General features: G+C 58.6%; 2 protein-coding genes across 2 annotated transcripts in view; one reads left to right on the top strand and one right to left on the bottom strand.

Annotated features, from left to right (window-relative positions):
* PHB (prohibitin) overlaps window positions 1-2,589 on the bottom strand; it is a 30,802-nt gene extending 28,213 nt beyond the window's left edge. Inside the window, exons 1-3 of the mRNA XM_014959042.1 lie at window positions 2,585-2,589; window positions 2,032-2,037; window positions 652-657 (exon numbers count right to left, since the gene is read on the bottom strand). Of these exons, the coding sequence (XP_014814528.1) occupies window positions 652-657; window positions 2,032-2,037; window positions 2,585-2,588 (16 nt within the window). The 5' untranslated portion in view covers window position 2,589. The remainder of the gene's footprint in view (window positions 1-651; window positions 658-2,031; window positions 2,038-2,584) is intronic.
* A 1,210-nt stretch (window positions 2,590-3,799) lies between these two features.
* NGFR (nerve growth factor receptor) lies at window positions 3,800-12,922 on the top strand. Its single transcript, XM_014958953.1, has 5 exons — window positions 3,800-3,936; window positions 7,693-8,052; window positions 9,660-9,903; window positions 10,741-10,901; window positions 10,977-12,922. The coding sequence occupies exons 1-5, from the start codon at window positions 3,834-3,836 to the stop codon at window positions 11,276-11,278; spliced, it is 1,170 nt and encodes a 389-aa protein (XP_014814439.1). The 5' UTR covers window positions 3,800-3,833; the 3' UTR covers window positions 11,279-12,922.
* The last annotated feature ends 7,877 nt before the right edge of the window (window positions 12,923-20,799 follow it).

Genomic DNA, 20,799 nt, shown 5'->3' with positions numbered 1-20,799 from the left:
GGTGGGATGGGGAGGCCCGGCGGCACCGCACCGGGGTGTTGGGAGGGCCCCCCGGGGTACCCGGTTGCAGACACGGAGGGTCCCACATGTACCGGGACCGGGAGCCCTGAGGGTTCGGGGCGGCAGGTCCCCGAGGCACCGGGCAGCAGGGAGGGGGACCCGGGGGGGGCAGGCAGAACAGTTCTGGGGGCAATGGGTGGGGATGGGGGACCCCCAGGGATGGCTTGTGCAGCCCCTCCGGTCCCGAGAGCTGCACCGAGCTCTGCCATCCCTTTTACCCAGGATTAAAGGATGACAGAGTCTTCTGTCAATGGGTGAGGGGGGGGAGAAGCCACCCACACCCCAGTGCCTTCAGCTCATGCCACCCCACATCCCCCAAAATCTCCTTTAGATCTTCCCAGCTCTACACTTGCTGCCCAGAGTGATGGGCAAGACCCTCTTCCCCCCCTGGCATGAGCCCCCGGGACGGGCACAGCCTCGGCGTGTGCCAGAGACAGAACTTCAGGGCACGGAGGGGTGTGACAGGAGAGAGGGAAACACCCGGAGCTGGAGAGCTGGGCACACAGGGATAGACCACCTACCTGGGGCAGAAATGGGGTTTTGGCTGGGGGAGGATTTGACAGGGTCCCAGAGGTTCGGTTGGGCAGCAGGACACCTCTCGGGCGGGATATTAAAGCTGAGGAGGAGAGTGGTGCCTGTGGGTCCATGTCAGAGGGTCTCCCCCCATTCACCCACGGTACCGGGTGGGGGAACGGGCCGGTCACACTCCCCAGGGGACGCTCGTGGCAGAGGGTCGGTGGCAGGAAAGGCAAGAGATGCCCCAGCCATATGGATTGGAGTGATTTCACCCCGGGGAATTGCCCACCTGGGGCAGCTCCCTGCTTCCCGCAGCGAGGCTGGGCTTCTGTGTCCCCCCCAAATCTCAGCAGCCGCCTCCCCGGGTCAGGGCTGAGCCCCACGGGGCACCCACTGCCTTAGGGCTGGGTCTGCCCCCCAGGATTGCACCCACTGAGTCCAGGGAACAGGGGGAGCCCGGCGGCTCTGCTGACCCCTCTCCTGGGCAGGTCCAGATGTGCACCCACAGCTGTGGCCACAGCCCCGGGGCCACCCCAACCCCTGGACACCCCACGTTCATTGCTCTTTACCTGCGCTGCTCGGCCGGTAGCTCCGCGTGGGCAGAGGCAGAGCCCTCCCGGTCCCGCCGTGCCGAGGGCTGGCCGGACCCGCAGACCTCCGACGTGGCTTTCTCTGCTGCCCAAAGTTTGGGGATTGCTCAGAGCCAGGGGTTTGGCTTTTCCGAGACAGGGTGCTTCGCCAAGAGAGGCAGAGCCCGTCTGTGGGGCTCGCGGGCGGTTCGGATCCAGGCTTGTCACCGGGCTCCTCTCCAGCTGCAGCATCCCCTCCCTTCCCCGCTCCGGTGAGAAGCGATTTCCCTGCCAGGGCTCCGGGGCTCACGGGGCCGTGTCGAACTCCCGCTTCTCCTGGCTTCCTCCGAGCCCATCTCCTCAGCCGGCGGCATCTGCTAGGACACAAAAAGCCACCGACACAACCCCAAAAAGCAATTAAAAAGCTTACAGAGGTGTCGCTCGTGCCCTCCGTCCGTCCGTCCCCCCCCTCCTTGGTCCAGCTGTCAAAATGCTTTATGGTGTTAATACCTGTGGCTTTGTCAACAGGAGTTGTGTTAATAACATGCACATTTCAGCCGGCTAATGCAGACCATGTGCCCCTCTTATAACTGTGTTAATCTTTATGGGGGTTTCAGCGCTCGGGATGCAGAACTGAAGGGGAAACGCAGGCGGAGCAGGGCGGGGGGGGCAGCACCTGGGGCTGGAAGGTGCCTTTTTCTACAGCATTTGGGGGTGTGGAGGTGGGGGGACCCGGCAGGGAAGAAGCATGGGCTGCTTCTGGCAGCCCTGTGGGGAGGTGAGAGTGGCCAGAGGGGGTCCCTGGGGTCATCAGCTGCCGGGGGTCGGGGTGTCGCGGGGAGGAAGCGGGACGGCGGGTCCCATCCCCGCAGGCACCCGGGGCCGCTCGCAGCTGCCTGCGGCGTGGGAGAGCTGGCCAGTGGGAGAGCTGGCCACCGCCGGCCCCAGCTGCGTGCCCCAGCCTTCCCAGCACTTATTTATAGCCAGGCACGTTTCGGCTGCTCCCCCAGCCCCGCTCACGGCTGCTGCTGCCACAACCATGGAGGGGGGGTGGGATAAGAGGGGGGCAAACCCCTGCCCAAGAAGGGGAGACACACTCCAAGCCGGGGATGGAGGACTGGGGTTGAGGTGGGGCAGGACCAGGGTTGAACTGGGGCTGAACAGGAGCTGAGCTGGGGTTGGATTTGGGCTGAACTGGAGCTGAACTGGGACTTAAAGTCAGAGCTTTGCCCTGTGGTGTGCCCTAAGACTTCACCCCAAGTTGGTTTTTTTTGGGGGGTGGTCACCACCCCCATCTCACCTTCAGCATCCTCCATCCCTCCCCACCGGGGGCCACCCGGGGGTTCCCCATCCTGCAGATCTCATACAACTGCCCAGAGGGAGGAAGTGGGGGGCAAAAACGTCGCACTGCAAAGCAAACCCCTTCCTCACCCCAAAACCCATTTCCCAGCTGTGATTTGGGGGTGCTGGGAAGACACCCCCCCATCCCACCCTTCCTCCCCAAAAATCCCTCCTGCCTGTGCAGCTGGGAGCCGGTGGCGGGAGCGGGCTGCCAGGCTGGGCTGGTGAAAGCAGCGCCAGGGAGGAGAGAGCACATGCTTTCAAGCGCAGGGTAATTGGAGCACTTTGTCATTCAGATGCCTATAATTGGCGCTCCATTGTCTCAGCCCGGGCCGGATGCTGCCGGATGATGCACAAGGCGAGTTCATAACGCCGCATTGTGCAAGGAGGCGGCCAACTGGCTGACGAGGCATCCAGATGCACGGGGAGGGAGCAGCTTTCTCCCAGCCTTAGCAGAGTTTCTTCCCCTCTCCATTAAAAAAAAAATAAAAAAATCAAAAAATCACACTTAGTTGGATGGCAAAGGGATGGTCCAGCCTTGGAGCACACCTGCCTGCGTGCAGAGGGAGCAAAAGGAGCCCTGGCAGAGCTCAGATCATCACGAGCATCTTGGAAACCCCACGCCTGGGCAAGGAGGCTTCCTCCACACCCCGGCCAAGAGGTGTTTTGGGGAGCAGCTGCCCTGAAAATGCACCCCAGGCTGCAAAGTGCATGTGGAGGGTGGCTCTGACCCCGCCGCTCGTGGCAGGTTTATTGCTTCCATATGTGACGACAGGTTTTATAGGCAGATACGCTCACTGCCATTAGACAGGGGTGTCGCTGAAGCTCTCGGTGCTTCCTTCAAGGTCTTAATTTCCACCCCAGGGTCTGATTTACCATCCCCATCCGAAACAAGACCATTGTGCAGAGCTGCCACCCCAGCTCTCCAAACCCTCCATAGTGGCAGGCAGGTCTCCCGGCCACCAGCCTGTGGGGTGGGAAGGGCTGGACCCTTCAGGATGGCAAAGCATCCTTAGAGGAGACAACTCAGATGACAGAGAAAGGCAAACAATGCAGAAAAGCCCACATTCCCCTAAAATAACACCCATCAGCCCAGACCCTGGAGACGTGGGTTTTCCTGATGAATGAGTTTTGCACAGGACAGCCATTTCTCCCAAGACCTGTGTTTAATGTGAGCCCCCTTTAGCCCCGAGATGGGATGTCCCCCCCAGAGCAGGACCTTACCTGGGTGCGACGCGTGTCTCTACCTGCCCTTGCAGGTTGGGTCCCACAACAAGGGTCACCTCCCGGCTCTGTTTTCTCTCCCAGGGACCCGCCTGGGGCTCCAAGGACAAGTGCTTCACCAAGATGTACACGACGAGCGGGGAGTGCTGCAAAGCCTGCAACCTGGGAGAGGGGGTGGTGCAGCCCTGCGGGGTCAACCAGACCGTCTGCGAGCCCTGCCTGGACAGTGAGTACCCACACCCCCCCCCGAAGGGCCACAAAGGGGCTGACACAGGGTCCAGGGAGGGATTTTGGGGACCATGAGCATTAGTAGGCACTTGCACCCTCTTTTCCTCCTGGAAGTGTTACCTGGGCACAATTTGTGCCGTTTCCTTCAATCTTTCCATGCACAGCATCACCCCCAGGCAGCCTTCCCAGGACACCCACCTCTGCACTGACACCCCAGCACTTCCCCAAAGCATCTGCCCCCTAAATCCCAGCCCCGGACACAGCAGCTCTCCCCGTTTTGGGACCCGTTGGTGCCAGGCACCTTTGCAGACCCCTCCTCCCCCTTCTAGCACTGCTCCCCTCCCGATGGCTCCCTGGCTACTGGCTCACGGCCAGCATTTGCCTTCAAAAAATTCCCCTCCCCGTATTGACTGCACATCAGTCTCTGATCCAGCCACGGGGATGTCTCCCCATGGGCCACCTGTATTTCAATTTTAATATTTTTTTTTTTTTCTTTTAAACCCGGTAAAGGCTGCAAAATAAAAAGCAAGATTGAGAGGGGAGAAGCAAATCATGTAGGTCCCCAAGAGAGAAGGGAACAGCTTTCTCCTGGCCAACTCCAGGCGCATTGCCTATGTCAAATGCTTCATAAATGTCGGCCGGAGATGTGTGCTGGAGACCTGCTTAAATGCTTACAGATGAAGTGGTCCAACTATTACAGTTTAAACAATGCCATGGATAGGCATAAGCAATCTGCCCTTCAGATTTACTGCTGCAAACCCTTTGAAGGCCTAAGGACAACTATTTGTAGGAAAAAGCTGTGCCAGCCGAGCCCGGATTGCTCTGGGGAGGTGATTTGAGAGGGGGAAGGGAGAAAGCACAGCTGGGGGAGAGGAAAGAGGAGGGAAATTCTAAGGGGGGAAAAGCAGTACAAGCAGAGCAGCACCAGCACGGAACAGGGGACGGAGCGGTGTCAGGGCAGCGCTAAAAATACCTCTGCTTTCCTGCAAAATCGATGAAGGGCGCTCACCCTCCCAGGGTCTGGCTGCAGGGGCTGGATCCCACCCCCGGCTGCAGCCTCAGGGATGCTGTGCAGGGTAACCCCCCTGGGATCACTCCTTCCCAGGCTGTGACCAGCTCAGACCCATCTTGCTGGGAGGTGCTGGGGCATCCACCACCCACCCCACGATCCCTTCCTGCAGGGAACTTGCCTGGGGTGTCAGGCTCCAGCTCCTGGGTCCTCAGGGCTGTAAATCCCTTTGCATTCCTAGGGATGCTCTGATGAGGCTGTTTTCCGTAACCCCCTGCACTTCCAGGCTGGCAGATGGCTTGTCTCCCTGATTTCTTTCCGAGAACTGGGGGGGTGTGGAGGAAAAATATCATAAGAAGCAGCACCAAGGGGGTGACCCAGCCCCTCCACTACCTCAAAGAGGGGAGGAACAGGCAAGCTGGGGAGCTACAACCAGGATAAAGCCCCTGCAAACCCTCCTGCTTTGTACCCCCAGCCCTCCCCCAGCTGTAGCCTTTCATACAATCATTAATGGCAGCAGGGACTAATCCCCAGAAGCTCGTCAGCTGGGTGGGGGTGACTCACGGGTGCAGGTGTTGCAAGAGGGCAAATACCTCCCCCAATTTTCCTCTGAGTCCAGAGCGGGATTTTGGGGAAGGTGGGGGAGAAGGAGACCTGCAAACCCCATCGTCAGCCCTTGTTGGGATGGGGAGAGGGTCTTTTTGGACCCCGCTGGGGCTGGGCTGGCGCAGGCAGTCCCGGTCCCGGCAGAGCATCCCGCTGCCAGGCGTGAGCCGATGGGGAGGAATGTGGGCACGGCCCTGGGCCGCCGGGATCCCCACCTCCACCCGGGGGCTGCCTCCGAGTTTGAACCTTGGACATCTTCCCGATTCACCAGCCAAATTGTTTTGCAAAAATTTGCTACGCCCCTGCCAAAGCCTGTGCGGGCTGGGGGGGGGGCAGTCCCTGCATTAGCCCAAATGGCTACTTGCCTTTTTTTTTTTTTTTTAACATATATTATAATTTTCCTTCTTCCCCCTCCTTGCCAGCCACCCCTGATTGCTGCCTCATGATTTATTTATCCCCCTCGCCAGCCTCCATCGCTGCGGGCGGGAGGGAGGGGGCCCTGTTTGAATCTGGGCTGTAATTGCTCAGCTCAGATACCTTGCTGCCACTGAAAATGTGCCCACTCAGCCGTATGCCTTTCCTGGCCACTTCCCCGCTCTAATGGTGCCTATCAATAATTCAGAATAATGCAAAGGATGAGCCCAGGTTAATGGGAGCTGTGCGTGCCGGCGGCCGACCCGGTGCTGCTCTGGCTCTGTGGGGCGGTGGGCTGCTAGCCCACCCCGGGGCAGAGCCAAGGTGGTGGCTTGGGGCCAGCAGCCGTGGAGCGGGTACATCCCCAGGGTCCTGCAGTTCCAGGGAGGGCATGGAGCAGGTCCTGAGGGAGGAGCAGGACGCGCAGACACAGGGTGGGAGGTGTTGGGGGGGTTGGAATTGTTTCGGCTGTCGCTGCTCAGGGTTTGCTGCCCCTGAGCCACGGTGGGAAATGAGCCACTGAGGCTGGGATGGCACCTCCATCCTGCTCCTCCTGAGCGGGAGATGCTAACTCTGCCCATCACCATGGTCTCAGGGCTCTTCCTTCCCCTCTATCTTGAAAGCAGCCAAAAATCAAGCACTGGAACGGCTCTGCCCTGAGCCTGTCCGTGGCTCGGTCTCTCCTTGGCCACCCAGGGAAGGCTGGAGGCCACCAAGGGTGGGAATTGCTGTCTCCCACGATCATCCGCGGGAGACAAGGAGGTGATTACAGATCAGCACGTGGCTGGGCTGCCTTCCCGAGGAGCAGGGCTACCAGAGGGACTGTGCTTCATCTCCCCAACACCTTCTCCATCAAGGAGGCTGGACTTTCCCCTGGTGTTTCAGACCAGGGAAGAGGGGGCGTTGGGGCAGTGAGGGTTCTTGGGGGGGGTGATGCATGGGGGGCAGCCAACACAGGGACAGCAGCTGTGCCCTCCAGGACGGGAGCTGACCCGTCTTCCAGGGCTAAAAATATCTTCAAACACCTTTGGGAGCGGGCAGGGGGAGGGAGGGGGCGCGGGGGTGGCTTGCTGGGCTGCGGGAGGAGGATTGATTTCCCCGGCAGAGTCAGTCCTTCGGGATGAAACCGGAGAGTGAGAAGCCCCGGGGTCAGAGGAGAGTCAGCAATTAGTGTTGTAACCTCCTGTTCGCATCACGCCCCGCGTCAGGGACACGCGGCCGAGGAGGGGGGCACAGGGTGGTGATGCCCCGAGGGACCCCCCCAGGCAGGATGTGGAGGAGAAAGTGTTAGGGATGGCTGGGGAGCAGCAATGGCTGTAGGATGCCCACGGGGACCATCTGGAGGTCAAAAATGGGGATGGTGCTCCAGACCCCTCACCAGCTCCGTTGCCCTTCTCTGGACCCACTCCAGCCCCTCAGTGTCTTTTTTGTGGTGAGGGGCCCAAAACTGGACACAGCCCTCGAGGTGGGGCCTCACCAGTGCCCAGTCCAGGGGGAAAATGGATCATAGAATCATAGAATCATAGAATCATTGAGGTTGGAAGAGACCCTTGGGATCATGGAGTCCAACCATCTCCCCTACTCTACAAAGTCCTCCCCTACACCATGTCCCTCAGTACCGCATCTAAACATCCCTTAAACACATCCAGGGACGGTGACTCAACCACCTCCCTGGTGACTCAACCACCTCCCGGATGCTCACCTCCCAGCTCTGTCCCCTGCCAGGTGTCACCTACTCGGACACAGTGAGCGCCACGGAGCCGTGCAAGCCCTGCACGCAGTGCGTGGGGCTGCAGAGCATGTCTGCCCCCTGCGTGGAGTCGGACGACGCCGTGTGCCGCTGCGCCTACGGCTACTACCAGGACGAGCCCAGCGGGAGCTGCAAGGAGTGCCAGGTCTGCGAGGTGGGCTTCGGCCTCGTGTACCCCTGCCGGGACAACCAGGACACCGTCTGCGAGGAGTGTCCCGAGGGCACCTTCTCCAGCGAAGCCAACTTCGTGGACCCCTGCCTGCCCTGCACCACCTGCGAGGAGAACGAGGTGATGGTGAAGGAGTGCACGGCCATCTCGGACGCCGAATGCAGAGGTAACGCCGCCTTTTCCGGGGAGGAGGTTTGTGGACGGGAGAGCTGGCTCTCCTCTAGCCCTCCCTGCCTCAGTTTCCTTTTGGACCACAGCAATGGGGTGACAGGGACTTGTCTGTGGGCTCGGAGGAGAGGACCCTGGTATCCAGCTGAGCCCTTGGGCATTTCAGAGCACAGATTGCTATGGAGGCAGTGTTTTCCATCAGCCCTTGTCTCCCTTGTGAGTGCCCGGCCCCAGGGTCTGCCCGGCCCTTTCCAGGGGCTTCCTTGGCCGAGCTCCCAGCAGGACACTACGGTGGGTCCAGGGGACTCTGCCTTGGGTGGCTTTTAGTGTCCAGGAACAGCATGGGGGAGCTGAGAGGTTCACCAGTTTTGGATGAGATGCTCACCACTGCCTGAGCCTTCATCAGGAGGGATCTTGGCAGCCGATGGGTTTCCAATGGGAATTAAGTGCCCCAAAGAAGCAGAGAACAACCAGCCCCACAGCCCAGGAGGGTTTGGTGCCCCGGGGAAGGGGGTGAGCATCATTCTCTGGCAGCAGCCCCCCCGCATTGCCAGCCTGCACCCCACAGCCCTGCGGAGCCCCCCTAAGAAGCATCAGGGCTGCTTCCTCTGGGGACACCCCGGTCCCTCCTTGGCAGCAGCAGCGCCGTTCCCTGCCCCGAGCCCGGCCGAGGAGAAAAAGAGCTTTGTCCCGGCGGCCGCCGATTCCCAGCGCGGGGGCAGCCAGCGCAGCTCCCTGGAAAGGGTCGAGTAAATGGAGCCATAAGTCAAGGAGCACAGGGCCAGCTTTGTTAGCCCGTGACAAGGGGGGGGACCCACCGGAAAAAGCCCTGTCGGCCACTGAAACGCCGCTCCGAAAGGGCAGCGGGGAGTCGGGCGGGTGGGAGAGATGCCAGCTCTGCCCCCGTGGTACCCATTCCATCCTCACCCGGGGTCACTGCCGGTGGGGACACCCCCTGGAAAGGGGTGCAGGGGTTGGGGGGAAAGGGGGAGCAAATTGGGAAGGAGCCGGCACCCAGGGGAGGGGATGGGGCAGCTGCAGGTGAGAGCGTTTTCCCTGGGCAAGACCAGGCGGATCCACCCGCTCCGTGGGACACGCCTGGGTGCGTCGGGAATGGGGTGACTCCCACATGGGGCCAGGCTGGTGGGGTGCACGGCAGGGGCTGGGAAAGGGGCAAATCCAGGCTCTGGTGCTGCTGGCAAGGGATGCTGCCCTGCAGGACGGGAGGCAGCTGGGGCTTCGGTACCAGCAATGGGAGCCCAGGGCTCAGTCTGGAGCGTGGAGGTCAGGGGAAGAGCTGTAGGACCCCAGCAAAGCCAGTGCTGGCCAAGAGGAGCTCACAAGGCCATGTCCACATCTGTCACCAGGTCACCATCGGGACAGGGGACGGCTTCGGCTTGTCCTGGGGACCAAGGTGCTGTCTGGGGACGAGGTGGTTTGCAACAACAAGGCTGGGGACAAGGGGATGGGGCAGAGCTGGCACCTCCACAAGTCCCACATCCATTGGAAGAAGATTCCTCCAGAGATTTTTCCCCCTTCACCCACCACAGCCCGTTACGAGGCATGGCTAATTATTCTCATTTCTCTTCCCCTCCTGCCTGGCAGACCTTCACCCTCGCTGGACAACACACACGCCATCCCTGGTGGGCTCTGACAGCCCCGAGCCCATCACCAGGGATCCCTTCAACACCGAGGTGATGCCCAGCACCCTGGCAGACACCGTCACCACCGTCATGGGCAGCTCGCAGCCCGTCGTGAGCCGCGGCACCGCCGACAACCTCATCCCCGTCTACTGCTCCATCCTGGCGGCCGTGGTGGTGGGGCTGGTGGCCTACATCGCTTTCAAAAGGTGGGGGACCCTGGCAGTGCCATGGGGGCACGGCAGAGGATTTGGGTGGTGGGGAAACAGGGTATATGTGTCCCCCCTTGGAGGTCCTGCGGCCGGAGCTGTCACCAACAAGGGAGGGAAGGGGACCAGGCTGGGGGGGTAGGAGCCGGATCTCCAAAAATGCATGAGAAATCAGGTTGAGGGGGTGAAAGAGGGAGATGGCAGTGGGTTGGGGGGGGGCAGTATATACCATGCACCTCACCCAGCCCTTACCACAACCATCCCCCTGCCCGGCCCCTGCTCGTTCCGGCACGTCATGGTCGATCATGCTCAGCCGCTCATCCCTGGCACGTTGGACTTGCACCTGGACCTGGGCAAGCCAGAGCTGGCTCCTCTTCTCCCTGGGCACCCCAGGCTGGAGGCACCCTGAGGGTTTTGGGGACCCACAGCCAGCCCCGGGACCCCTGCAAGCTCTGGCAGGGTTTTTCCTGCAGCAGCTCCATGCAGAAGGGAGCCCTGTCCTTGTCGCTCACAGTCCAGAAATCCCCCAGCACCCTGGGCTGCATCCCAGCAGGGTCGGGGGGGGATTCTGCCCCTCTGCTCTGGGGAGACCCTCCCAGTGCTGCCTCCAGCTCTGGGGCCACCAGATAAATCATCTCAGGAGCTCAGCATCCACTTGGCAGCTAGAACTGCTGAATTAAACCAATCCAACCACCGTGCTGGAGAGGCTGAGGCTGCAGGAGAAATACTTCTCCCTGGGAGAAGTGGTCCCCCAGGAAAGGGGGACAAAGCAACACACCTCCTCCCAGCCTGGAGGATGTCACCGCCGGCTGTCACCTCCCCGCTCCTCTCCTGCAGGTGGAACAACTGCAAACAGAACAAGCAAGGGGCCAACAACCGCCCGGTCAACCAGACGCCTTCTCCGGAGGGGGAGAAGCTGCACAGCGACAGTGGCATCTCGGTGGACAGCCAGAGCCTGCACGACCAGCAGCCACCCAACCAGAGCACCCAGGGGCCAGGTAGGGCTAACGGGGTGCTGCAGGGTGGGCAGGGGTACCCCAGAGACGGGCTTAACGCCGCTTCCTCCATCCCAGCACCCAAGGGAGACGGGAACCTCTACACCACCCTGCCGCCCAGCAAGCAGGAGGAGGTGGAGAAGCTGCTGAGCAGCTCGACGGAGGAGACGTGGAGGCAGTTGGCCGGGGAGCTGGGCTACAAAGAGGACCTCATAGACTCCTTCACCCGGGAGGAATCGCCCGCCCGGGCTCTCCTGGCCGACTGGTCCTCTAAGGAGACGGCCACCCTCGACGCCCTGCTCGCTGCCCTGCGCAAGATCCAGCGCGGGGACATCGCCGAGAGCTTGTACAGCGAGTCCACCGCCACCTCCCCCGTCTGAAGGGTGGCCCGGGGTGGCCCCGCGGGGTCCCCTTCCCCCTTCTCCCCCTCGCCTCCCCCCTCCCTGGCACCAAGAGCCCTGGAGGGGAGGGTGAGAAGGAAGCGGGGGCTCCCCGGGCTCCCTCAATTTACAGCCCTGTATGCACTGAGCTCCTGTTTTCGGTATCGCCCCCTCCCAGCGCCGCCTCCCCCCGGGACCCCATAAGTGGGGTGGGTGCAGGGCTCGCTGTCCCTCGATGCCTGAAGCCCATCTGCCTCCGGAGCATCATCTGCATCCTCGCAAGGCTGGAGGGATGCAGGAACGAGCACCTCGCTCTCAGCCCTCTCCTCTCTCCCCTTCCAGCCCTTCTCCTTCCTCCTTGGGGCTCCATTTCTCCTCTTCCTCCCACCCTTCCTCCTTGGCCCACCCTGCCGTTATCTCCTGCTCCCCTCCAATGCCCTGAAATCCAGCTGCTTCCCCCCAAACTGCAGGCGAAGGGCAGGGCTGGGATGGGCACGGAGAGAACCGGAGCTTCTCTACTGGGATCTGGGGAAGGGGCTGGTCCCACGGCCAGGTTGTGCCACGGAGAGGGGGTGGGCTGGGGGAAAGGACTTGGCTTCCGGCAGCCCAACCTACACTGTGAAATTTGGGGGACGCAGCCCCCATGTACAGTCCCCAGAGGCTGCCAGCGTTTGGGCTGGGCGAGGAGCTGCGGGGACCACCTCAATGTTGGAGACCAGGTGTCTGGGTGCCACCACCTCCCTGGTGCTGGAGATCCACAGGAGGACACCGAAGGTCCAAAGGGCTGAAAAAGTGCCTGCCCACAACGGGGACACGATGAAAGGGCTCTGCTCATCCTTCCCCTGGCACCAACCCCAGTGTCCCCGTGCTGCACCCACCCAGGAGCAAAGCCCCCCTGCTGCCATTGCACTGTCCCTGCTCGCCCGCAGACCCAGACGGGGCTGGTGGTCCTGACCCCTGCTTGTAAGGGCTTCTTCTCCTCCAGCACTGTGAAGGAGGGGCTCAGAAACACCCCTGCCTGCTCCCCGTGGGCTCTTCACCTCCATCTGGGTGCTGCCCACCCTCCGTGCACCGACTGCCTCCCTGGGGCATCCTTGGGTGGCCGCAGCACCTCCCTCTGCCTGGACCCCACCGCAGCCCTGGGGAGGGGACATCGCTCACCGATTCCACGTCTCCAGAGCTATAAATGCATTTCCTTGGCATATCAGCTCCCTGCCCAGCACCCAGCTCACTCATGGGTGATGCTGGGGAGCAGCCTGTGGGTGGGTGAGTACCCCATTCCCCCAGTGAGCTGTCACCATGGTTCTGGGGCATGTCCCCAACACCAGGTACAGCTTTGACATCTCACTTGCCTGGAGCATCACGAACTTTTTGCAGAGGAAGGACTGCAGGTACATCCGTGCCTCTGGACTCCCCCTTCACCTCTGGATTCATCCAGAAACTCTTTCCTGAAGGCAGAAGGTGATTTTCTTCCCCTCCTTAAGGAGATAAGCAAGACTTGTAAATAGTACTGTCGTGCCCCTGGTGAGGCCTCATCTGGAGCACTGGGTCCAGTTCTGGGCTCCCCAGTTCCAGAAGGACAGGGAACTGCTGGAGAGGGGACAGCAGAGGGCTACAGAGATGATGAGAGGCCTGGAGCATCTCTCTTACAAGGAGAGGCTGAGGGACTTGGGGCTTTTTAGGCTGGAGAAGAGAAGGCTGAGGGGAGATCTGATCATCGCCTATGAATACTCAAAGGGAGGGAGTCAGGAGGATGGGGCCAGGCTTTTTTCAGTGGTGCCCAGGGACAGGACAAGAGGAAATGGGCACAGACGTGAACATAAGAAGTGGCACCTAAACATGAGGAGGAACTTCTTTCCTGTGAGGGTGGCAGAGCCCTGGCAGAGGCTGCCCAGGGAGGGGGTGGAGTCTCCTTCGCTGGAGACATTCAAACCCACCTGGACACGTTCCTGTGGGACCTGCTCTGGATGGACCTGCTCTGGCAGGGGGTTGGAGGAAATGAGCTCCAGAGGTCCCTTCCAACCCATAGCATTCTGTGATTCATTCTCTGATTCTGTTTTACTAATTGCTCGATATTTCTACATCTGACTTGGGGTGACGATCCCCGATCTGGCCCTTCTGCTCTTCCTCACGGCCTTTCATGCTCATTTTGTGGTCCAAGCCTTCAGTCCCACCTCCATTCTGGCCTTAAAGACTCAATTTGGAGGCAGGAAAACATGCACACCCCCAAAATCACTGCAGCAGATCCATGTGGGAACATGGAAGGACTGGCTGTTCCCAGTGGAGAGGCCGGGCGTCAGGAGGGAGAGCTCGGTGCTTCCCAAGGGATTGGAGCCTGCATTAATAGGATTCGAGTGCCCAGGTCCTTCAAAAGCTTTTGGGAATTTTGCCCCCTATTCTTTGGATAATAAAGCGAGACAGGCTGAACCTGAATCTCCAGGATGGGATATTTGATGCCTCCTGCCCTCGAGTGACAAAAGAGCAAAAATCCCTTTGGAGGAATGACTTTGGCCACTGGCAGCCCACGCCAAGCACGTTGGTTAGAAACACTTGGCCTTGACAGGGCTCCGAATCCCACGTGTGCATCCCGACCCTCTCCCATCACTAAAATCCAAGGAAAATGCCCCAAATATGCAACCCCACTTGCAGTGGGCAACTCAGGCTTGTGAGCCCCTGGCTGGGGAGCCGGCTCCTTCCGAGACCAAGCCATCCACAGGGATGCTTTTGGATGAATTGAAATGTTGTTGTCGTCAGGTTGTTTCCATCAGTCCCTTCTTTCGGTGAAGTGACTCAAATACGAACTGAGGGCCACTGGGAATAAAGTGCCCACATCAAAAGCAAAACAAACTGCCCAATTCAGTCCGACAAGCCAACCTGGCCGTACCTTGCCAGCTAGGAATTGCTTTTCTTCAGGACAATATTGCCACGGTCTCAGGTTTCAATTGCCATAGTAAAGGGATTTCCTCAGGGCCGAGGAAACGGAGACAAACTCAGCATCCAAAGAGAAGCCGGGGGATGCCTCAAATCCCTGGTTGCAGGAAAAAAAAATAAAAATAATAATAAAAAATAAAACAAAAACAAAATCAAGGAGGGAAAATCAAGCCAAAGTTAGTGCTCGTCGGTACGTTTTGTGTCCTTTTCTAATGTTTCTGTTGTACAAAGAATGTGTGTTTCTCCACTCCCCCCTCCGTAATGCCAGTGCCGATTTATTAGGAAGTTTTACGGTGATGAAATAGCCGTCGTAGAAGGAGTTGGGGGGTTGCGGGGGGGTGTGTGAGCAGCATGAGGTGGGGGGGCGATGCACGGGGTGGGTAGCTGTCCTTGTGTATCCGTCAGATGCCAATAAAGAGCATCACCACGTTGGTGTGCCGCTTGGTTATTGCCCCCCCCAGCCAAGAACTGAGATTCTTGAATCCATGATAGGAAAGACAGCCTCTAAGCCTTCAAGGGTGGGGTGTTTTTTTCCTTCTTTCTTCCCCATCCTCTTATTTTAACCTTATAAACAGCAGGAATGTAAAGTCTGCCCTTATCTGGTGGAGGAGGATTTCTTGGGAGCGCTCGGAGGAGGCTCGGATCTCCGCCAGGAACGCGGCGTCGGGAGCTTCGCACGACTTATCCGGCTTTGTCCAGCAGCTTACAGTGGTGCCAGGCAACGTCCCCAGCACCCCCAGCACTTCCCACCACATTCCCACCCTGCTCCCCACCTTGGCACAGCCGGTACACTCTGGGAAAGACCTCGGATGTTGGGGAAAAAACCCAGAAAAAGGAGGTAACATCCTCCTCCTGCCCCACTGAGTTACTTCAGCTGCTGTAAAAGAGCATTAAAAGGCTTAAGTCCAGTTATTTTGAAGCATTTGCTGTTTTGGGAACAAGGCGCCTATTTCTGTGCCCTCAATGCTGCCCTCGGCACCCCAAGGTGCAGGATCAGCTTCCCCGGATCCTAAATAAAATCTCCAGAGCCAGGGAGACTTGTAAAGATTTGCCCCATCTCAATAACAAGTCCAGGAAGGGCTTGTAGGGCTCAGCTCCGGGCAGGCAAAGGGATACAGGGTGCATTTCCGATGCTAAATTCCCACACAGCCCTCGGGCAGTCAAATTTTTTGGGGAAAAAAACCCAACCAGGCGCAGGGACAGGTAAAGCTTCCCCCAAACAAGAGGCTGGCTCCTGCCCCAAGGAGCTTCCGATGGCTCCTGGAGGGTGCGTGTCCCCAGGGAACGCGGGACACGTGGGAGAGGGGAGCTGGGACCTCGCGGGGCCGGGGCCGGAGCTGCTTCGCACAGGATTGCGTGTGGGTTTGCACACAGAAGTATTTACACGTAGCAGTTTATAAGAGCTTGAAATAGGATGCTCAAATGTAGCTGGTTTTATTTTTGGCTCGCCCGGGTCGCTCTCTAGCAGGAGCCGTAATGAGGACCAGGACTGCACACACATAAAGAGCCTTCCCTTCCCTTTTTTTTTTTTTCAGGCTCCCACACGGTACTGCAAATAAACAAGGGAAAATAATTGCAATCAATCCATTAGGTTTAATCTGCTTCCTCTTAATCCCCATCCTCCCCTGGGGAAGGGGCTGGGATGGAGAAGAGGAGCAGGGCTGGGCTGCGAACGTGAGCTGAAGGGCTTCTGCCTCCAGCGCCTGGGAAGGGAGCCTGGATCTGGCAGGCAGGACCCAGGGAGAGGGGGGGGACACAATGAGCATCCTCTCCCCCCATTGCCCTCCCTGCATCCCAGTCTGAAGCCGTGCTGGGAGAAGAGGGAGGGAAGGAGCTTTGCGAGGTGGTCTTCATGTGTGGGATCAGCTGCATTAGATGGTCCTTGGGGGGAACAACCTGATTTATGGTTAGTGCGGGGGGGGAAAAGAGGGGGGGGAAAGAATGAACAACAAGATCTGGAAAGAAGCCTGATGTTTGCATCGGCTGGTGAGCAGGGCTGGGGAAAAGGCCCTGGAAAACTTCCTTCCCCTTCTTTATGGGTGCCTGGGGAGGGAGGGGGCGGCCCCCTGCTTAATCTTGCATCTGCTGTAAGGAGCTCTGGAGGGGCTCCCCCGGGCTGGGGGGGCAGCAGGAGGCGGAGGGGGACAGCGTGGGAGCACAAGGACAGACCCCTGCTGGGCCCACATCCCCCCTCCAGCCACTGTCACCCACAGCAAAAAAACACCACTTCGCTAAACCCCTTGCCATCCCCAGCACGAGGTCTCAGATAACCCCACTAATCACTGAAAAAAAGGGAAAAAAAAACCCACCACAAACTACATTAAAACCCAAGGATGCACCAAGAAGCTTTTGAATCAAATCCTTGCTCTTATGGGGAGCTGGGACCTTCCCTTCACGGAAGGGACAAAGATGGGAAAAGAAAGCTGAGCTTCCAGAATAGCAGCAGGGCTTTGCAAGTGAAACAACAGCTCCGGGCGCCCAGCTGCAGCTGACAAACGCTAATCTCACCTATATTTCTTCCCCGTCCATCTGTCTGCCCCCAGAAGCGAGCCCAGCAAGTGTTCCTGCAGGTTCCCCCCGGGCAATTTAGCCTGGATTTGGGGGTGCAGCCAGCCAACAGGGAGGGGGCGATTCGGAGATGTTTCATCTCCAGACCCCAGAGACAGCCCCGAGCTGCCGACAGCCCCCCGGTACCTGCCCCATGTGGGACATGAGGGTCAGCGCTGCCATCAGCATCCCCGTGTCCCCCCCTCCTTTGCACCCCCCGGCCAAAATCTGCCTCCCATATGCCGGCGAGAGCCGCATTCCCAAATAATGGGAAGCAGGTCGGCGGCAGAGCCGGGAGCGCCGGGGCGATGGCCGGGTGCCAGCACCGGGCACGACCGTTCCCCGAGTCTGCCTCGTGCCGTGCAAACCCCCCTCCGTGCTCAGAGGCCAAAGGCATCGAGGTGGGGACTAACGGCCCCGGGAGAGCTGCGAGGCAGCCTTTTGCTTTTAACCTGCTCTTCTCAGCTCCTCTCCTGAGGCTTTTCCAGCCCCACAGCCCAGATGAGGAGAGACGGGGCTGAGCCGGCATCACAAGTTCTGGTTTAACCCATCATCACATCTCTATGGACCAGGTTTGGAGAAACATGTCCATGGTCCAAACCTTGAGTAATTGTGCAATTGTTGCAGGATCCTGAAGCTCCAGCAGAAACCAGGGCTGTGCCTGGAGCGGGATCAACCCAACTCAAGATAAACTTGGCTCAAAAGGCAAGGGGACAAGCCAGGGGGTGAGGAAGGGGCAAAAGCAACACACCCAGGTGCCCAGCAAGGCAGGGCAGAGGTGTGAGAAGTCCCTGTGCCTCTGGCATCCCCATATGGGGTAGGGAACACAGAGGAGAGGACATGGGTGTCCTGGCACAGGTTATCACAGGACAAGGGTGTCTGAACAGTAACAGAGCCAAGACCAGCCTCTGCAGCCACCTCACTCAAAGCCGCCTCTAATTCAGTGCATCCAGGAGATATTACATCTCACTCACTCACTGACTTACCTGGGAAGGAGGGACAGAATTGTCACCACCAGCGAGGACAGGCAGCAAAGGGAGAGGAGAGGGAAGGGTAAGTCTTGCCCTTCCTCTTCTTCTTCTTCCCCTCCCAGATTTCCCCCAGGTGCTTCTGCTTTGCTGCAGCTGGGTGCAAACCAAGAGGTGGTGATGGGGCTTTACTTTAATGGATGTGGCCTTCCTGGAGGGAGCAGGGAGAGGTTAACCAGCCCCAGATGGGTGTGTATGGGGGGAGTAAGCAAGGGAGATGACAGGAGAGGGGCTACAGTGGCCTGGGCAAGGCAGCGGTCCCCTCACCAGAGCACATGCAATTCCTGTTTCTGCTGTTGGATCATCTCAGCAAGACCCAGAGCAGAGGGTCTGGCACAGGGGGTGTGAAATATTGCCTGAAATATCCTGAGAAAACCCATCTCCAGCCCAGCAAGACAAGGGTGAAGGTACAATGGAGCCAGCCAGGGAACCCCAAAGTAACCCCCCAGCCAGCCGAGCCACGGGATAAATGGAGGGAAACACTCTGGTTTCCCTCAAAGCATCACTCTGAGGTGGAAATTGCCGCTGGCTGGCAACTCTGCCCGACATCCCAGGCTCCTGAGCAAAGCCTGGCTTCATCTAGAGCTGAAAAGAAGCCACCTGGGTGTTGAGCAGTGCTTTTCTTTTGGCAAAGAGACAACAAATTGCCATCTTGGAGCACTGGGAAGGGAACAGAGAGTCACAGAAGTGGCCAAATCCCTCCGACAGAGGCATCACAGCAGCTCCCTGGGAGTCTACCCTGCTCCTGTGAAAGGCTTCAAGCTCCACACAGCACTCTAGCGCTGAGCAATTCTGTAGGAGACTTGCCAACAGCTCATTTTTCCTGGTCTTTTAATTATTTCCTTTATTTGAGTATGAAAGTGGAAGGGGAATGATTTACAGAGACTGGGAGAAAGCGGTGGGGTTGGTTTCCTTCCAAACGCGGCTGAAGACAAAATCACCCAGAGCAGGAAAAAGTCAATTCTTCCAGACCCTTCAGAGGCCTTTCTCCTCTTTCCGAGGGAGGATGGGGCCGATGAAGGAGATTTTCTTTCCCAGGCAAACCGAAGAGGAGCTTCAGCCAGGACATTGCTGCTTCAGAGGGGGCTTCCCGGGTCCCTTGCTCCCAGGGTGAGCGTGTAAACCCCATCTTGGGAAATCTGCACCACTTGGGTGCAAAACCAGGCTGAGACCTAGACTGGAAGGATGGCAAAGAGGTTTTAATTCCCTCAAAAGTTGAAAACCCTCATGCAATTCACTCCAGTTCATCAGCTACCCTTGGCCATCGGTTGATGATTCATTTTCCCCATCTGAAAAGCAGAGACAATATAAATCCTCCCCAGATACAAGCTCCCAGGTTAGTTTATTACTCATTTTAAAATAAATATTTGATTCTTCTTTTATCCCCAACTGCTGGGGATAGAAATGTCTCTTTGTTTTAGAAACAAAACAAATAAAATTCGGAATGAAATTTTCATTAGATGCAAAAGAAGACTCTTCCGAACAAAGCGAGCCGAGCAAAACTCCGGCGACCATCAGCCGGGCCCGGAGGCTGCACTCAGCTTTGCAAAACTGCCAGAATAAGTCCTTAGAAATACAGATTTCTGGTTTTCCAACTAGGGAGGCCGGGCCGGGCGCCAGGCGAGCCGTGGGAAGGCAGCGAACAGCGGCCAACTCCCGTGCACCGGCCCTGACCCTCGTGCGTGATCTCCCGTCCCATCCCTGGGCACATCCCTGTCCCCCCTCCTCGCTGGGCAGATGCTGGGGAAGGAGACCCGTTTTTGCAGCCTGTCCTCCAAAACCAAGCAAAACCTTGATGCAGCTACATCTTCCCAGCTCTCGGCACCACATCGTGTCCCTGCGCTGCCGGGGATGGGCCACCACCATGGCAGCCTCATGACAAAACCCAATTCTCCCCTAACATTCATCAAGCTCAAAGAGTGAAAAGAGATAACCGATACGAGGCCAAGGAGGATTTTGCTCAGCTCCTGAACAGGGAGGAAAGTCCCTCCCTGCAGGTCCAGCCTGTCTTTCAGCTCAAATCCATCCCACACAAATTCTTCCTCCCCCCGTTTCCCTTGCGCGGCTCCGTAGCTGGAAGGGTTTTGTTCCATCTCTTAATTGCTTCAGACCTGCTTTTTTTTTTCAGCCTGGAATAATCAGGGCTTTCTGGAGAGATGCTTCGGCTCGAGCCTGGAAAATACCCAAGGCAACACACACACACACACACACACAACTGCAAGGTCAAAAAAACCAGAGGCGTAAACCAGTTGCAGATCTGGGGGCGAATAACCATCGCCACCATCCTGAGATGAAGCCTGAGCTGGGATTTTCCAAAATAGCCAGAGGGAAGCAGCATCCCCCCCCCATTCCCAAACCTTTCCTGACCGGCTCCATCACTTCTCTCAGCCTCCGTCTGAGCGGGGCATGGGACCATGGCACCCACAGCCCCCCTTCAAGGGAGGGGCCACCCCCTTGTCACCCCCCCTGCCAGGCTGTGGGCTCCTTCCAGACCTTTCCTTACCTTCCTGCCCCCAGTTTGCTGCTCCTGCAAGGTGCTCCCAGCGCTGATGGAAGGGGAATGAGAAGTGAGGTGAGGTTGATGGGTACCACAGGGTCCTGTACCATGCCCAGAAGCATGACTGGGAATGGGGGGGTGATGTGCTTCCACCCCCCAGCCCTGCTTTCCGAAGGAAACCAGGTTCAGGGCACCCGGGGGGTGCAGTTGGGCAAGCAGCTCAGTCCTGCTCTCCAGGGCTGGGTGAGAAACAGATTTGGCCCCTGTAGATGCTGCCCTGGAGGGGTCAATCCCTGTACACCTCCAGGACCCCCCCTGGGGCAGGGCTGCCTGCACAGCCCCAGGAAAGAGCCGCCAACCAACCCATTTCCTTCCAAAGAGCCTCAATTTTACACTTGAAGTGAAAGGATTGAAACATTTATGGTTGAGCCCAGGCTGAAAGTCCCTGGGAATTGCCCGTGCAACCATATGGATTTGTTCCCTGGCTTAAAGCACACAAACACAAAACCCCAAAGACC

This window comes from Calidris pugnax, unplaced genomic scaffold, assembly GCF_001431845.1.
Source record: "Calidris pugnax isolate Ruff unplaced genomic scaffold, ASM143184v1 scaffold335, whole genome shotgun sequence".
In the NCBI taxonomy this organism is placed as follows: Eukaryota; Metazoa; Chordata; class Aves; order Charadriiformes; family Scolopacidae; genus Calidris; species Calidris pugnax.
Note: the sequence above shows the minus strand (reverse complement) of the source record. Positions and strands in the feature narration are given on the sequence as shown.